Genomic DNA, 17,628 nt, shown 5'->3' with positions numbered 1-17,628 from the left:
ATTAATATTTAGATTAAATTAAATAAAATAAAATAAATGTATTTATTGCTTTAAGTAAAATGTATTTATATATTTTTACTCTAAACTGCATTGCTTTATTTTCTGTCATGGAAGAATTACTACCTTGTACTTAATACTGCAGGGATAGGCTCTTGATCTACATAACCCTGTTAAGGACCAAACAGGCTGACAAAACTGATGGATGCATTGATTTTCTAAATTCTGTGTTGGCTGATGCATTCTATCACTACAATCTGTCTTTTTATTTACTTCTGATTTTGTTTTATTATGTCAGAGACTAGAAACTTAAGTAAGAATTCCCAAGCACTGCTTAAAAGAGTTGGGACACATATAACAATTCAACCATAAAAAGTAGCAAACTTGTTTCCTGACAGCTCTTGCACTCGAGTTTAATTCTAATCTAATGTGTGTTTGTTGCCAGGCAGTTAGGATCTGTTGAATGTGTTGACTCTACACCCCAATCCCACTCCATGCTTCTTTTTCATTTCTGGATCATTTTACTACCCTTACAAAGCATACCAAAATGATAAATAATTAAAATATGGACTATTCTTTTCATTTTATGAGCTCTCTCTGGTTAACCTAACAAGAACAATCTTACTTTACTAAAAGAAAATAATGTGTTACACTTGAGAGCAGTTGATGTGTAAGATTTACTTGCAGTATATTTAGAGCTTTGTGATGCCCCTAGTCAGGGGAAATAACAGTAAAAATGCCAAAAATGACATACTGTTTACTATCTCCCGAGTCAAATAACTGCATTAAGAAAGGTCCCACACCAACAATGTGCTAAAAAAAATTACAATGTCAAAGTCAAAGAATATTCTATGCTTTTAGAGCTAAACTATTTTCAATATAAAAACATCTACATGAAAATATTATAAAATCATTACATTAAATACCATAAACACTGTTATTTAATTATAAAAGAATAAATACAATTGTGCAAGTGACTGTCATTCTCTTGATTAAATAATGGAATTATGTACAATGATTTATCAGCACAATGCATTAAATGAGTTTTAGTGAACAGTTTATTGTTTCATCTTGCAACTTTATAGTTAGTCAATTCATTTGATCACATTTCGGTTTCTTGCCGTTATCAACCCTTGTGCAGTATATTCAACATAAATATTACCTTCTACAATGTACAATCATAATATGCACCAGATACACCATAGACCAGGGGGGAAAAGTAACTGGGGGCACAATCTTGATGTAGGGGCATCGTCATTATGCATGTATTAAAATAAAGGGCTTTAAAGTAGTACACCTGCCGGTTTACATAGAAAAGCAACTTTTGAGTGGAAAATTGTACATATTGCAACTTAAGCAAGTGCAGCACCCTCATCCTAAATCAACTTGTCATACTCATGTTTCTTTGTCCTTGTTTTGCACTTTTTTCCTGAACAGGGCAGTTTACCTAAGGTTAGTACTACTGCCTCTCAGCTTCAGAACACTGGATTCAAATCCTGGCCTAGACAATATGCTGGTTCTGTAGGATGTCGTCAGATGTGGCCTTCTTCCCTGGTTCTCCAAGACATTCCCACATCGCAAATGTGGACAAGGCAGATTAGTGACAGAACTGACTTGCCTATATGCTACTGGCTTATATTTTGTACCTGATGCTGAAGAGAACAGGCTTTGGTCCTACAAAAACATGTGCAGGAATAGCAGCATTAAGATTTTTTTAATGTGCTTCTTTGTTAAATTCCTTTATAGTACATAGAATGTTACATAGTTCCATCTAGAAGAGTTGTACTTGTCAGGAGTACTCTGATGACTTTATACAGAACAATGATAAAACAATCGTTAACAGTCTAGTGTTTAATGCAATCTTTACCTGTTCGTGGAGGTCGACCATGATGGAATTTTGCTGAGGCGGGTGTGTGGCAGGGTGAAGCATTCGTGGCTGTACGCTGGTGTGACTGTATACTCTTGATTCATCTAAAGAGATCTGCTGTTGATGCTGAGAAAACAGAGGATGATGCAAATTCTCATCCTGATGTAAAGAGTTGTGCAACAAGGGTCTATCTCGACGCCCCCACTGCCGTCTCACTGGAGGGCTGCCAAAGACAAGGTAGAAAAATAGACCTAATTGTTTACCAGGAAATATGGACTACATTAAATAGAAAAAAAAAACCCCAAAAAACATAAAAAGCACTCCTTCAGACAAACAAGTATGTAAGCTTTGAAGATGCTAAGTGTGATGTGAATCTACTAGTAAATTAATTCAATTAAATGTATACAGTATACTTACATCTAAACACCCAAAACTGACCATTTGGGAACTCCTACAATATTCAGTTAAAGCTCCCTGAAAAGAGATTCAGGTTTGGTATGGAAAATAAAACTAACACTAAGCTCTGTTATAATCCATATTTCCTAACTGTGGAAATAAAAGACCAATTAAAGCCAAGGTTATTGCCAATGGAACAACTTAAAATGCTATATAACAACCACTCATACCAACAACTACAACAGTCAACCTGATGTGTATTCTTATATATATTGTCTGATGTTGTATTAAATGTATGGTAATGTCTGCTGTTTGTCTATACACTGTCTTTTGATATTATTGTACTGTCATTAGTCTGTGGGAGACATGAAAGAGAGCATTTCATTTTCTATATACACAGACAATAAATCCGAACTTGTAGAAACCTTTTAGCTGAATGAACATCACATTAAATAAGAACACAGAACCACAATTTCAAAAAATTCTAATTTATGTACACATTATTGACAAAAATATCTTTTAAAATAAGACTGAAAACTAATCAAGGACAATAAAAACTGTGGTACTGCTACATAGTGCCCACCCACCTAGCCCAACTTAAACCATAATACGGCGTAACATTGGCTTTGTTTATCGTATCTGTCTATATGTTCAGAAATGTATCCCAGTGTGCTGGGTAGCTGATTTAACTGGAGTGCTTAACTATTTTTAATTAATAGGCAGTGAAAGAATAGAGAAGAAGAAAGAATGGAAAAGGACTGAGCTGTATCGTGGCTGTTGGTGCACTGTGTCAGGTGCTGCATAATAAAAAGGAAATTAAATGTGTTGTGTTTTTGGGACTTGTGAGTCTGCATGTCTGTCTGTGGCCAGGCATCTTCCACAATACATTATGTTAATGAAACGTCAAATCCAACAGTAAAAGCACTGACAAGTGCATACCTTCCAACATAAACATTTCAGCTTACCATTTAATGCTGCAGGTTTGGATAAAGATATTTAATCTTGCCTACAGTTCTGTCCTGTCAGTAGGAACTGTACCTTAGAACTTTCCTGGGGTCCTTTGCCAGGTAATATAATTTGTTCCCAGAGGCTGCAATTCATTAGGATATAGAAATGATCCACTTGTAATACTCTCAACAGTTTCCTTTTCCAAATCCTCTTACTCCAACATAGGAGTAGGAACTAAAGGCAATCACTACAGCATGTTGCAAACAGCATAATCCAGCCCTGGATAGGGTGCCAATGCATTTTAAGGGCAAGTGCATTATACAATCTCACACACTCATTTTACAACTAATTTAGACCTCAAGAACTTGTGTGCAAGTTGTTGAAATATCGAAGAAACCAGAGAACACATTGAAACCTCTTGCAAACATGGGTGGGACAAACAGAAACAGCAGCAGCAAAAGCATTGAGGAATCATGGCCTTGACATTGTGTGTATGGAGTGTGCATGTTTACCTCTTGTGACTGTAAAGTGGCCTGGCATAAAAGAATGTTGGTGTGTGAATGAATGTACACTTTTACTGAAAGCTGCCAAGAAGTAAGTCAGACTGCGAGACCCTAATCTAGATTAAGATGGCTCAATAATAAATGGACAAGAGGATAATAAAAGCTTGATTCATTTAGCATACATCAGAATGTCTAGCCACAGAAAAGGAAAATCAGAGTCAAACATCTCTTATAAACCAAAGCAGTGCATTCCATAATTTAGACAAACAGTGAATGAAGGCAGAGTACTATCTGCATTCAGATCATTTATTTTTTTTAATTTTAAGAGACGTATTAAAATATAGTGGGAGACCCTTGGGCTAAAATTTATAAAATCTCTAATGCATTCTGCAGGAATTATTATTTGGCATTCATTCATATCGGTGCTCATTAAGTACAGTAGATATTTCAGTAAATGGCACTGTGAAAAGAAATTAAACTCTTAACTAATCCTAAAAAATGAATCACCTACTGTTAATAAAACAAACATTTTTGCTAAATTACACAAAAAATGTAAAAAAGAAAAAACCAACAACAACTCAGAATTAAATGATAGAATTGACACAACTAAAGAGTACAATGATTGACAGATTGTCTTCAGATTAGTTATTTGGTTGCAACTACAACCATCAGTCATTGAGAAACTACATGCAACACTGCACTTGAAACATCCTCAAAATGGAAACGATTAATTTCAAATCACAGCAAGAAATGTTGAATTTATCTAAGTGCGTACAAGGGAACATCAGGGCCAACTCTGAGAAGTATTAGTTAACAAGTGATAATCTGGTACAATTCGGAGAGTTATAACTGAATCTGCAATTAAACCTATATCTTCAGATAATGGCCACCATCACACACAGGGAGGAAAACAATGTTTCAGTGAAGGGCTTAAATGTGTAGAGTTTATTAAATTGGCCTGATATTTAGTAGCAATAAGGGCCTATCTGTTGCTTGAGAACAAAGAAACACCAGCTACAGTACGCAGAGCTTCCACCAAAAAGGGAATAACAAAGCAACATTTTGTCAGGCTGGAAGATAACTCCAAAAAAGAACTCCAGAAGGTTGAAGAGGCCAAAGTAAAAGATAAACAAATCTCATTGTAAAATTAAAGAGAAAAAAAAAAGTTTGAAAATTAAATAATCCAAAAAAAGTGAGAATGATACAAAGTCTGAATATTTTCAATAAATACCTTCTCCTGAGATGTGCAGGGGTATTACAAGGCTCCCCTGGAAACCTTCTCTGACTGAAGGGGGCAGTTGGTGGCCGCCTATTCACTGTGATTTCCCATGGTCGCATTGGTGACGTCAGGGTGGCGGATCAAGCTCTCAAGATGGAGTTTGGCTTATTGGAGGCTTTTGTATCACAGCCTCAGATTGTCTTCACTCTGAAACAGAAAAAAACTTCATGGTTGTCTTACAAAGAAAAGGTTAACTAACAACTAGATACAGAAACAAAGAAAGTCAAACGTTTGCTATTTAAGCATTCCCACTAAGTCTGAATGATAAAGAGAACATATGCAATTTGTGACAAAGTCTTCTAATATGGTAGTGATACAAGGTCAGGTCAGGCCAGCCTGGGGAGCATGCAATGGTACAGCATGTTGCCATACCCCCCACACGGCAAAAGAGTTCTGGATCCTGGTTAGCAACCCGCCAATGGGGCAAAAATGCAGTCAAGTCTCACCCCCCAGAAATGACCATCTATCTGCCACAATCAGGTGTTACACGGGTGTTCACTTGGCCAGGTCCAGCTGCTTGGGTCCCCAACAATGAGAATCCTGTGAGACAGATCACCCCCAGGGAATTGCACCACATAGCTGCAGTGTCATAACTGATGGTCCATCACAATGTAGGTAATATATGCCTCTATTGGACTCCGTGGGCAATCGCTCCTTCGACAGAAATTCAAACCAGCAGTACCCAGGGATTCTCCGAAGAGACACAGTAATGAAGGAGTTGAGTCTTCATCTCAGGTCACTAGAAAATGTCCATGTCTTGCAACCATATAGCACAACAGGAAACACCAAGACTCTAAAGACCTGGACGTTCTTCCTTTTGCAAAGATATCGGGAGCGCCACACACCCTTTTCTAGAGACTTCATGATCCCCACCATGCTCTCCCAATGCATCTACTGACTTCAAGGATGAGTCTCTAGAGACATGAATGTCACTGCAGAGGTAAGCAAACCTCTTGACAATGTCAACATTCTCCTAGCAGAGAAACACACTGATGGTTGTACCTAAGAGGTCATTAAAGACCTGGATCTTGCTTTTTATACACTCACAAGCCAAGACAGTCAGACTCCTCGCTCAGTCTCTGAAGACCCCCTATCAGAGCCTCCATTGATGCCGCAAAGATCACAGCATTGTCTGCAAAGTTAAGATCAGCGAATCTCTCTTCACCAACAGATGCCCCACAGCCGCTAGATCTCACAACCATGCCCAATACCCAGTCCATACAAGCACTGAACAGATAGGAGCAAGAACACACCCCTGACAAACTCCAGAGTCAACTGGAAAATATGCAGAGATTCTGCATCCACTCTGCACAGCACTCACAGTGCCAGTATGCAAGCCAACCATGAAATCCTGCCACTTTGTGGTATTCCCACCAACACCCCCCCAAAGTCTCAGGATGTCCCACAGGGTAGCTTGATTAACTGAGTCAAACACTAACACTAGAATTACCAGAGCCTACGAAAAAACTCGTAGATCGGTCCCACCATAAATCGCTTCGCACCTCTCCATCAGCATCTTTTGTCCTACAAATGTGTTGATAAGCAGCAAACAGCCAGCAGCCTGCTATCACACCCCCCAGCCGCTGCAGAGTTTTCTCAGCTCAAGTCTGTTTACCTGTGTGTCAGTTGCTTAGAGTTGTATAGAGTGAGAAGTCATGCAAAGTGACACCTTTTGTAAATACTATATCGTTATTTGGAACACATGCATTTCATGTGTGTTCTGTGTCTACAATGTAAACACATCGTTAAAACAAACGTTTTTCATGTTTTAGTAATAATTGACAAAATGTAGACATGAAGTGTATAATGTGTGAAGCCTGAATTCCAAATATCAAACACTCACAAAAGGTACAAATATAACAGAACAACTGCATGTCTATTCCACGGGGGCCAATCGTGGATAGTTGACACAGACTGCTCAGCCAATCAGAGCGCAGCAGGCCTGTCGTGCCTTAAGAGACCTGAGTTAAATTCCGCGCTGGGGAGAAAGTGTTATTTTTTTCTTCTTTTTAACCTCAAACGGACATGAAATTTATAAATTGGTATGCACTCAATCAGATCATTCTATTTTCACTTGGAATGCTCCTTTTAAAATATTTTTTAACAATTGAGACTGCAATTAACGTGAACAAGTGTCGCGGCATAACTGCAGAAAAAGAACCCACGTCAGGGTGTGAAATTGACACGCATTTGCTATGACCGCTTCTGTGGTGGAACGGCATCAACTGTTGACTGGTAATCAAAACTTCACGGGTTTGACCCCAGACGAGTCCATTTTGAAAAGTGAGCTGCTCTTATTCTTACTATTTTAGAATAAAAACATACATTTGATTCCAGTCTAACAGCCGGTGTAAATTTATGATGCATGTAAAGGTTAGCTTTGCTTTTTTTTTTTAATTCAGTTTTATTCTCTCAGTCGCGTTCACGACTTTACCCTTGAATGTGTGTGCAGCCTGAATTTTCAAGTTCAGGATTGTTCTTGAAGGATATGGCTGCTTATTTTTGGCATTAGAACTCCTGTTTATTTTTATTTTTAATTGTCTCGGCTATACAGAATAAACCAGCAACAATGCACAAAAATTTCAGTACCCTTTACTACCTAAAAGGTTACATACAACTAATTTTTCTGCTGCTGGCAAGGCCCCCCGTTTGCTTAATTTTTAAATTTCTATTGCTACATTTTTCAGATGATAGAGTTATCACAATGATCTTATGCCAAATGAGACAGACCAGGCTCTAAACCTCCATTCCTTGATTGATAAATTTTTTTGTGATACAAGCGGTACATGAACTTGTATGTTACACTAGTCATTATCTAAACTGAGACAGATATTATTGGTTAGGTAAGTTAATAGTAATGTTAGAGATAAAGAAAAATTCTGACATGACCATAATTTTCATAACAAAAACACCACTGCTTTTACAACAACCAGTATTCCCTCAACTGCTTTAATTTGTTGATAATTAATTAAAAAAAAAAAAATCAGTTATCAGGGTAAAATTTACTTGTACAAAAATGAGATCTACAACTCAACACCATAAACCAACAAGCTTTTACCTTTCCACTGTCTGGTGATTTTATGTAAAACAGCCAAAGGAAAAAAAAAGGTGTATAATTTCCCAAAGGTTAACATCTAGTATTTAGTATTTTTAACCTTTTGCGCCACCACCACCTACTCAAAGCATCATGATGCTCCAACATTGATGGACTAAAAGCCAGAAGTCTACGAGACCATCATCATCAAGTCCTTCCGTGAGAACCCTAAATCCAAAGAGGACTGTTTCATTTATGTTAGGAAGAATGCCCAGAGGGGACTGGGCAGTCTCATGGTCTGGAATCCCTACAGATTTTATTTTTTTCTCCAGCCGTCTGGAGTTTTTTTTGTTTTTTCTGTCCACCCTGACCATTCGGAGCTTACTCTTATTCTATGTTAATTAATGTTGACTTATTTTATTTTCTGTGCCTTTTATTCTTCACTAACAAAATACCCGTGCTTCACAGCGGAGAAGTAGTGTGTTAAAGAAGTAACGAAAAAGAAAAGGAAACATTTTGAAAATATCATAACATGATAGTCAATGTAATTGTTTTGTCACTGTTATGAGTGTTTCTGTCATATATATGTATATATATATATACATATAAACGCACACACAAACATATATATACATACATATCTACATATATACATATACAAACCGGATTCCAAAAAAGTTGGGACACTAAACAAATTGTGAATAAAAACTGAATGCAATGATGTGGAGATGGCAAATGTCAATATTTTATTTGTAATAGAATGTAGATGACAGATCAAACATTTAATCTGAGTAAATGTATCATTTTAAAGGAAAAATATGTTGATTCAAAATTTCACGGTGTCAACAAATCCCAAAAAAGTTGGGACAAGTAGCAATAAAAGGCTGGAAAAAGTAAATTTGAGCATAACGAAGAGCTGGAAGACCAATAAACACTAATTAGGTCAATTGGCAACATGATTGGGTATAAAAAGAGCTTCTCAGAGTGGCAGTGTCTCTCAGAAGCCAAGATGGGTAGAGGATCACCAATTCCCACAATGTTGCGCAGAAAGATAGTGGAGCAATATCAGAAAGGAGTTACCCAGCGAAAAATTGCAAAGACTTTGCATAACATCATCCGAAGATTCAGAGAATCTGGAACAATCTCTGTGCGTAAGGGTCAAGGCCGTAAAACCATAATGGATGCCCATGATCCCCGGCCCTTAAACGACACTGCACCACAAACAGGAATGCTACTGTAAAGGAAATCACAGAATGGGCTCAGGAATACTTCCAGAAACCATTGTCAGTGAACACAATCCACCGTTGCCAGCTGAAACTCTACAGTGCAAAGAAGAAGCCATTTCTAAGCAAGATCCACAAGCTCAGGCGTTGTCACTGGGCCAGGGATCATTTAAAATGGAGTGTGGCAAAATGGAAGACTGTTCTGTGGTCAGACGAGTCACGATTCAAAGTTTGTTTTGGAAATCTGGGACTCCATGTCATCCGGACCAAAGAGGACAAGGACAACCCAAGTTGTTATCAACGCTCAGTTCAGAAGCCTGCATCTCTGATGGTATGGGGTTGCATGAGTGCGTGTGGCATGGGCAGCTTGCATGTCTGGAAAGGCACCATCAATGCAGAAAAATATATTCAGGTTCTAGAACAACATATGCTCCCATCCAGACGTCATCTCTTTCAGGGAAGACCCTGTATTTTCAACAAGATAATGCCAGACCACATTCTGCATCAATCACAACATCATGGCTGCGAGGAGAAGGATCCGGTACTGAAATGGCCAGTCTGCAGTCCAGATCTTTCACCTATAGAGAACATTTGGCGCATCATAAAGAGGAAGGTGCGACAAAGAAGGCCCAAGACGATTGAACAGTTAGAGGCCTGTATTAGACATGAATGGGAGAGCATTCCTATTTCTAAACTTGAGAAACTGGTCTCCTCGGTTGACAGACGTCTGTTGAGTGTTGTAAGAAGAAGGGGAGATGCCACACAGTGGTGCAAATGGCCTTGTCCCAACTTTTTTGGGATTTGTTGAAATTCTGAATCAACATATTTTTCCCTTAAAATGATACATTTTCTCAGTTTAAACTTTTGTTCCGTGATTTATGTTCTATTCTGAATAAAATATTAGAAGTTGGCACCTCCACATCAAAGCATTCAGTTTTTATTCACGATTTGTATAGTGTCCCAACTTTTTTGGAATCAGTTTTGTGTGTGTGTATATATATATATATATATATATATATATATATATATATATATACATACACACACACACACATATATACAGTCTTTAGGGTGCGAGCAACTGTTGCTGGGGGTGCCAGAATCCATGAAGGAAGAAAAATGAAAAACATTATTTGTACAAAATCTTAATTTATTTATCCATTCCTAAATAATTAAATGGGCAGGCTATTTCGTATCAGTGCAATACGCTGTTTGTTAAAACGGATGACTCCCGCTCTTACGTGCAAGTCTGCTGGATATTATGAACTATCGTTTCTGTTCAAGTTCTATTTAAATTTTAAATAGAAGGAATTTTTATTTAGTCGACAGAATATTATTCCGGAATAAATCAACTCAAACCTTAAATAACTTATAATATTTTGCTCTCCATAAAAATATATCCTGTCTAAATTATACAAGTTAGAAATAAACGTTAAAAGAACAAACATTCAAATTTCTTTACTCTTATGTAATTTTATATAAAAAAAACTTAAATTTTAAATATCCCAAAAGATTTTGCTCTCCATAAAAATATATCCTGTCAAAATTATACAAATTCAAATATGAACATGGTGCATAACAAAACCTGGAAATATAAATAAAATTTGTTCTTTTCAGCAATAACAAATCAAATCATTCAGTTGTCTTTGCTCTTATGTCATTTTATCAGAGCTGGACGCCTGGCATCTTTTTGGCAACAAGTTCGTTTATGTTTGGTGTGAGGTTCTGTGTTGTGGAGATTCTCAGGATGGACTGCAGGTGCTCATCAGTGAGGCGACTCCTGTGTGCTGTTTTGTTAGTCTTCATGACTGAGAAGAGCTTCTCACACAGATATGTGCTACCAAACATGCACAAGGTTCGAGCCGCATGTAGACGGAGCTGGAGCATTTGTCGGGAATGGAGTGAATAAACTGTGCGGGCCGTGCAGTATCGTACTTTGCCTTCAGTGTGCCATTACACTGCAGCTCAATCACCTCCATCTGAATCTGCACAGGTGCAGTTTCCACATCGACGGCAAATGGGTTGCGAAACAACTCAAAATTCTTTTTTTGTTCTTCAAAGCCACCAAAGCGCCGTGCGAACTCAGTGCGCTCAGTTTATCAGCAAAGTGTGTATTTGGGAACACCGTTGTGCCGACTTGGTTCAACATTACTTGGCAACAAGGACGGTGGGGTAAGTTGCACTGGTGCATTTGTGTCTCCCATAAAAGTAGCTTCACTTGAAATCACTTTGTGATTTTGCACGGGTAAAAAGTCTGCTGAAGTGTCAGATTCTTCTTTAACTCTTCTGCTTTCTGTATCTTGTGCATTGCATTCAGGTCTTTCAGGTTATCTTGATGTTTTGTCTCATAGTGCCGTCTTAGATTAAATTCTGTAATTACAGCCACATTAGCTCCACAAATGAGACACACGGGTTTACCGGCAATGTCAGTAAACATATACTCAGCCTCCCATCGGTTTTAAAGGCTCTATATTCAGAATCACCTTTTCTCTTGGCATCGTGTGGGCTAGCTTCGCAATAACTTGCAGCATCATAAGCTAGACTTGATTAACGCGTAAGTGTTGGCAAGGCAGCTGAAGCGCTGCATTATGGGATCTGTAGTTTATTGTGTTACCAGCGCTTCATATCCCCGGCCATTAATAACAATAATACAGTATATAAAATGATCTCGGGCGGATATAATTACACGCCGGGCGGATGTGGCCCGTGGGCCTTGAGTTTGACACATATGGACTAAATAGAACTTGAAAAGAAATATTTTTTGAATGTGATCGCAATTCAGATCGAGTTGACGCGCACTACAGTACATCGAGCCCGCTGCTATTGTGGTTTTGCCTGTGTGCCTCAATAAGTTACCCTCCCCTGCTCTTACTTTTTACCGCTCATCTAATGAATACACTGAGTATGGCTTTACCAAAACAATCATTGATCGCGAATAAAGTATCCATTATTCATGAAGCTTCGATTGGTGATCTGTCTTTCTGCGTTAACCGCATATGTTTTCATACGTCTCAAACCAAGGGGACGCGAGGCTAAAATGAATCGAAAAGGGTGCGTACATACTTAGTGCATCCCCTCTTGGGAATCGAACTTCGGACGTCGGCGCTACAGGCGAAGGCTCTACTATTGCGCCATGGCGTGTGGTTTGTCTATTTGAGCGTAGCAGTGTAATTCGGTTTTTGTTCAGCACTCTTTGGAACTGTTGCTTTTGTCTGCACTCGCGCCAGTTCACGTGAGCCGCTGAATATGGTTTTATATGTCACTCGGTCGCTTCTAATTGTTTCGCTGCCTTCTTAATTATATAATGCATGTTTTCTTCAGCGCTTTTTGTAGCTCTTCCTGGTTTTCTACGTAATGCGTGATTACGTGAGAGGCGTGATGTCACACGAAACTCCTCCCCCCAAGGCTTTTGAGCTCAACTCCATTACAGTAAATGGAGAAAAATAGCTTCTAGCTATGACCATTATGCGTAGAATTTCGAAATGAAACCTGCCCAACTTTTGTAAGGAAGGAGCCTGCCAAATTTCACCCTTCTACCTACACGGCAAGTTGGAGAATTAGTGATGAGTCAGTGAGTGAGTGAGTGAGTGAGTGAGTGAGTCAGTCAGTCAGTCAGTCAGTCAATGAGGGCTTTGCCTTTTATTAGTATAGATTATGTAAAGCACTTTGAGCTACATTTTTTGTATGAAAATGTGCTATATAAATAAATGTTGTTGTAGTGTAAATCCCCTTTATATAAACATTTGGACTATATCTCAACACAAAACAACATTGTTATCTTTGTATAACAGAATTTAGAATGTGGAAAAAAATACAAAAAGGTTTTTCGTGTGAACTGGCTTCCCATATTTAATATTACTCTTCCTGACTCACATTTATTACTTTCTTGTTTTGCTTTTACAATGTCAGCACTCATTCATAAACATGAATTCCTAATTTGCATCATATCTTATGCCAAGCAGTGTGCAATAAATACCCCTATTTATTTCTTTACATCAGGAAAAGATTTAGGTCTAACCAAGCTTCTAGACTTGTTTTACAGAATAACCTTCATACATTTTTCTATGGTTGTATTTTAAGAGATAGTAAAGGTTTATTGTGTTGCCTCTTGTGGTAACCACCACTACTTGACAGGTTTTAAATATAATCTGCATTTGCTAACAGATGTCTCTGTTATAACTAACATACTGCCACATGATGGATGCACTACACACCCTTTTAGGTACAAAATCTACAGCTGCTGCTGCTTCACTTACTCACATACATATTTTCAGTTCTCATTTGGTACAGTGGCACAGAAGTATACTCTATAATCTGTAGGTCCCGAATTTGAATCCTGCTGCCATTGTTTTAGAGACAACAAACAGCTGAGAGTGTGGTGTCATTCTGGCCAGAAAAGACCCAAGGGAGCAATTCACCAAAAGAACTCTATACATATTTTATGGTGTATAGTGAAAGCTGTGTTCTGCTATGCTATTGGTTGTTTCTCTTCCCTGGGAATTACGGTGTATTTTGGGTGCAATGATTAGAAAATAAGAACATCAGTAAAAGCAGTAGTATTCAACTATAATTCTTAAAAGACCATTTATTAAATTTTCTCCCAAGTCAAAGTTCTAGAGAACTTTGGTTAATGAGCTAATAAACAGAACTAAGCGCAAAACAATGCTTCAAAAATATAAGAACTATGTGCAAAGTAAACATTGCAGTTTTAATGATAACAATTATGCCTTTATGTTCTTTAGCCTTTAAAAACGTTTGTACAAAGGTGTAATGGCCAACCGGAAACACTCATGCAAGTAGTTGTTGATGAGTCCAATGCGTATGTGTTTTTTAAAACCATACTTGGTTGCAAATGTTGATTCACAGCAATATGTTGAGGCAAAAGTGGTGAAATTTGAAGGGCCAGTTTATGTATGAGTGGAACATTTAATGAACTATAGCAGTTAGTCTCCTTCAGAAGAAGGTTTTAATGGAGCGTCAATCAACTCAGTTTGCAGTGAAGCAGCACTGTTGGGCCATTGACAGACTTCTGTGCTTCCATGGAGAATTCTGCAACACTTTTTACTGCAAATGGGTATTCAAAGAACAGCAGAACATGTTTTCCCAGGCTGAAGTTTACAAAGAGTTTCAAAATTTTCAGTAAATTCCTCCAGGAACTCAACATATTTCTGCAAGTGATGTTTTCCTCTTTTTTTGTACCAAAAGTTTTGGGAAGTGAAGCATGCCCTGCTGGAAGTCATATTTTAAAATTGCTAGTGTTCGCTAGAAAAAATACACTGCTGACATGAGGGCACTGTCATTGAAACATTGTGTGTTTCTACTCTACAGTTTGACTAGGTCAGTGAGGTGGGATGTTATTATTAGACAGAAAAGCATCAACTGCCATTTTCTTTTCATTCTGAATGAAAATGAAATGAGTCTCTTTACCTTTTGCATTTTTTTGTTCAGACAGAAAGGTTACCATTTCTTCCTGGGTGACCTAAAAATACCCTGTCTCTGACGAGACATCTAATATTAATGTAGAGAAGTATATCATTAAATGTTGCACTAACCTCAGTCAGGAATGTATGCAATAAATGATGGTGCAGTGCAAATGATGCTTTTAAATAACTGACAAGTTTCCATCACCATTGTAATAAATTCTGAATACATTTCTCCTGACACACAATATTGTCTGGTGGATTATGCAGTGATAGGATATTAGGTCTGGGTGACGATTTCTCAAGTGTTTCACCAATGCTTTCTCTTTTCCTATCAAGGATGGTGCTCCATCAGTAGCTACTAACACTGGATGCTTTCGTTCAATCTCCTTATCACTCAGAATCTCCATGATTGCTTAATAAATGCAACCTCATCTTATGTGGCCATGAAGAATTTTTACACTTAAGATATCTTCACAAAACTAATTTTCTTTACCATAAAATTTAACAAAGACAATCAATTGTGCATTATCTGTTATGTATATTAATTCATCCACAGTTAGCAAAATAAATTTTCCTTTAATAATGGCACAACTAAGTTGCTTAAATAAATCTTCAAGTATTTCAGACTGACTTTCTATGCTGTAATCTGAAAAAGGTATTTGACTTATTTTTTCTGTCATTTCATTCTTTTGTTTTCCACCTAGCATAGCTTATATCACTTCACTCACACATTATTTTAATAATTCAGCATCAGAGAAGGGTTTCCTATGCTTGCCAAAGACCCACATAACTCTTAGTGAGTCATCCATTGCATACTCTTGTGGAGTCATTGTAATTATGCTTGTAGCTCGCGTACACCCATTTTCACGCTTTCTTCGAGATGTTTAAAAACTAAACATGAGCTACCACAGCTCTGCTGATGACACACAACTGTATTTATCAATAATGCCCGATGACCCGACTCTCTTGGTTCACTGACCCAATGTCTTACTTGTGTTTCTGAAAGTATAAGTAGTAGTTTTCTAAAACTAAATAAGGATAAAATAGAAATCTTAGTGAATGGCAAAATGGATATAGTGAGGTTATTAGAAATAAACTTGATCTATTAGGCTTAAAAGTCAATACAGAGGTAAATAATTTAAGGGTAATGATTGACTTTGACCTAAATTTTAAATCACATATTAATCAGATTACCAGGACAGCGTTTTATCCACTTAAGAAATAAGTTCCCCTATAACATGAAAAATTTGTTCACCCTTTTGTTTTTAGTTGACTAGATTACTGTAACACACTCCCTTTTCAGGACTACCTAAAAAAAGACATCAATCTTTGCAACTAGTGCAGAATGCAGCTGCCAGAATTTCAACTAGGAAAAGAAAATCCAAGCACATCTATCCAGTTTTGATGTCATTACATTGGTTACCCATGCTACTTAGAATTGACTTTAAAATACTGCTTATGGTTTACAAAGTCTTAAATAATCTTGCTCCATCCTATGTTTCATAATACCTGTCATCGTACACTCCAAATCGTAACCTTAGATCTTCAAATGATTGTCTGCTTATAATTCCAAGAGCTAAACTTAAAAGAAGTGGTGAGGCAGCACCATTTTAGTGTAACCCTGATATACTGTATGTGCATTGAATTATCTTTATCATCAATTTGTACCAATTCCTACTTTCTCTGCTGTTCTTTTTCTGGTTTTTGTGTGGTAGCGATCTGCCCACCACAACCTGATCAAGGCACCATGAAGTAGTGCTCTGTGGTATGACCAAAATTCCACATCATGGTATTTTTCATAATTGTACCGGTTTCACGGTATTCAACGGTATTTTTTCCACATGAATGAGTTAACCACATTTTTCACAGCAGTTACTGCAGCAGACTGGCTAAGAATACCTATTCCACTATCATGAGAATTGTACATTGTCCAAAAAAGCATTTTAATGTGCACACGAGTAATAATACAGGTTTGCATGGCCCTATAAAGTGATAATTTTCAAGGAGGGGGGCACTAATGAGGCACTAATGAAGAGAAGGAATCACGTTGCATGACAGTTGCTGTCAAAATATAGAACCTTTTTATTGAACACATTTTGCAAACAACTTAAACTAAAATTTTGACAACAAATTGTCAACCATCCAAAGAGGCATTTAGACTTAGCAAAATATCCAGAGGTGCTTGTCAAAAGTTGTACTGCACTAAATATGTCTTAGAAAAGAAACAATTGGTACATATTTTTGTAAACCAAGTACACATTCTGTTAATGTTAACAATCTCTGTTTACTAACATGTTAAAGTGACTTTTTAAACAACTTTACCATCATTAAACTGCATAATATTTAAACTAATAAATAATAACAATAAAATAAATAATAGTGCAACTACAGTAATAAACTATTACTTCAAAACTTCAAGCCCAGGTACATTACACAGTATTCACCAAAATAAAATAAAACAAGTGCAACTTGGTGATGGCATCTTTACCAACTGAACCGTCACTAAGACAAATTATATTAATATGGACCTTGCTTCAAGCTAAGCTATATATATATATATATATATATATATATATATATATATATATATATATATATATATATATATATATATATATATATATATATATATATAAATAATAAAACTGCAACTTGCATTTATAATGCTATTTGTGGCAGTGCAACTTGCATTTATAATGCTATTTGTGGTATAGTGGGTCCACAGCTTCAAAAAAAAAAAAAAAATTTTTTAAACCCAGTTCGCCGTGTCTGTCTCCGTGGGTGCGACTGCACGACCATGAGGAGTTGATGAGGTGATTGGGGCGAGTCGCACCCGATCATTCTCAATTGCTTCATTGGCTTACTCCGGCGTGTGAATAAGGGCTCATTTATACTTCACGCTCAGAACACGTAAACAACCGCATCATGGCTGCCACGCGTTCCCAGCGTTTATTTCAC

The 17,628-nt window shown here is 37.3% G+C and overlaps 1 protein-coding gene across 4 annotated transcripts in view; it reads right to left on the bottom strand.

The window, feature by feature from the left end:
- rnf44 (ring finger protein 44) overlaps positions 1–17,628 on the bottom strand; it is a 170,706-nt gene that overhangs the window by 40,475 nt on the left and 112,603 nt on the right. For all 4 annotated transcript variants that reach the window (XM_039776484.1, XM_039776482.1, XM_039776485.1 and 1 more), the window contains 2 exons: positions 4,943–5,137; positions 1,865–2,087 (listed from right to left, as the gene is read on the bottom strand). In XM_039776484.1, coding sequence (XP_039632418.1) covers positions 1,865–2,087; positions 4,943–5,049 — 330 coding nt within the window. In that variant the 5' untranslated portion in view covers positions 5,050–5,137. The remainder of the gene's footprint in view (positions 1–1,864; positions 2,088–4,942; positions 5,138–17,628) is intronic.

The sequence above is a fragment of the Polypterus senegalus genome, chromosome 13 (genome assembly GCF_016835505.1).
Source record: "Polypterus senegalus isolate Bchr_013 chromosome 13, ASM1683550v1, whole genome shotgun sequence".
Lineage (NCBI taxonomy): Eukaryota > Metazoa > Chordata > Cladistia > Polypteriformes > Polypteridae > Polypterus > Polypterus senegalus.
The sequence above is the reverse complement of the archived record's forward strand: the minus strand, read 5'-3'. Positions and strand labels throughout refer to the sequence as shown.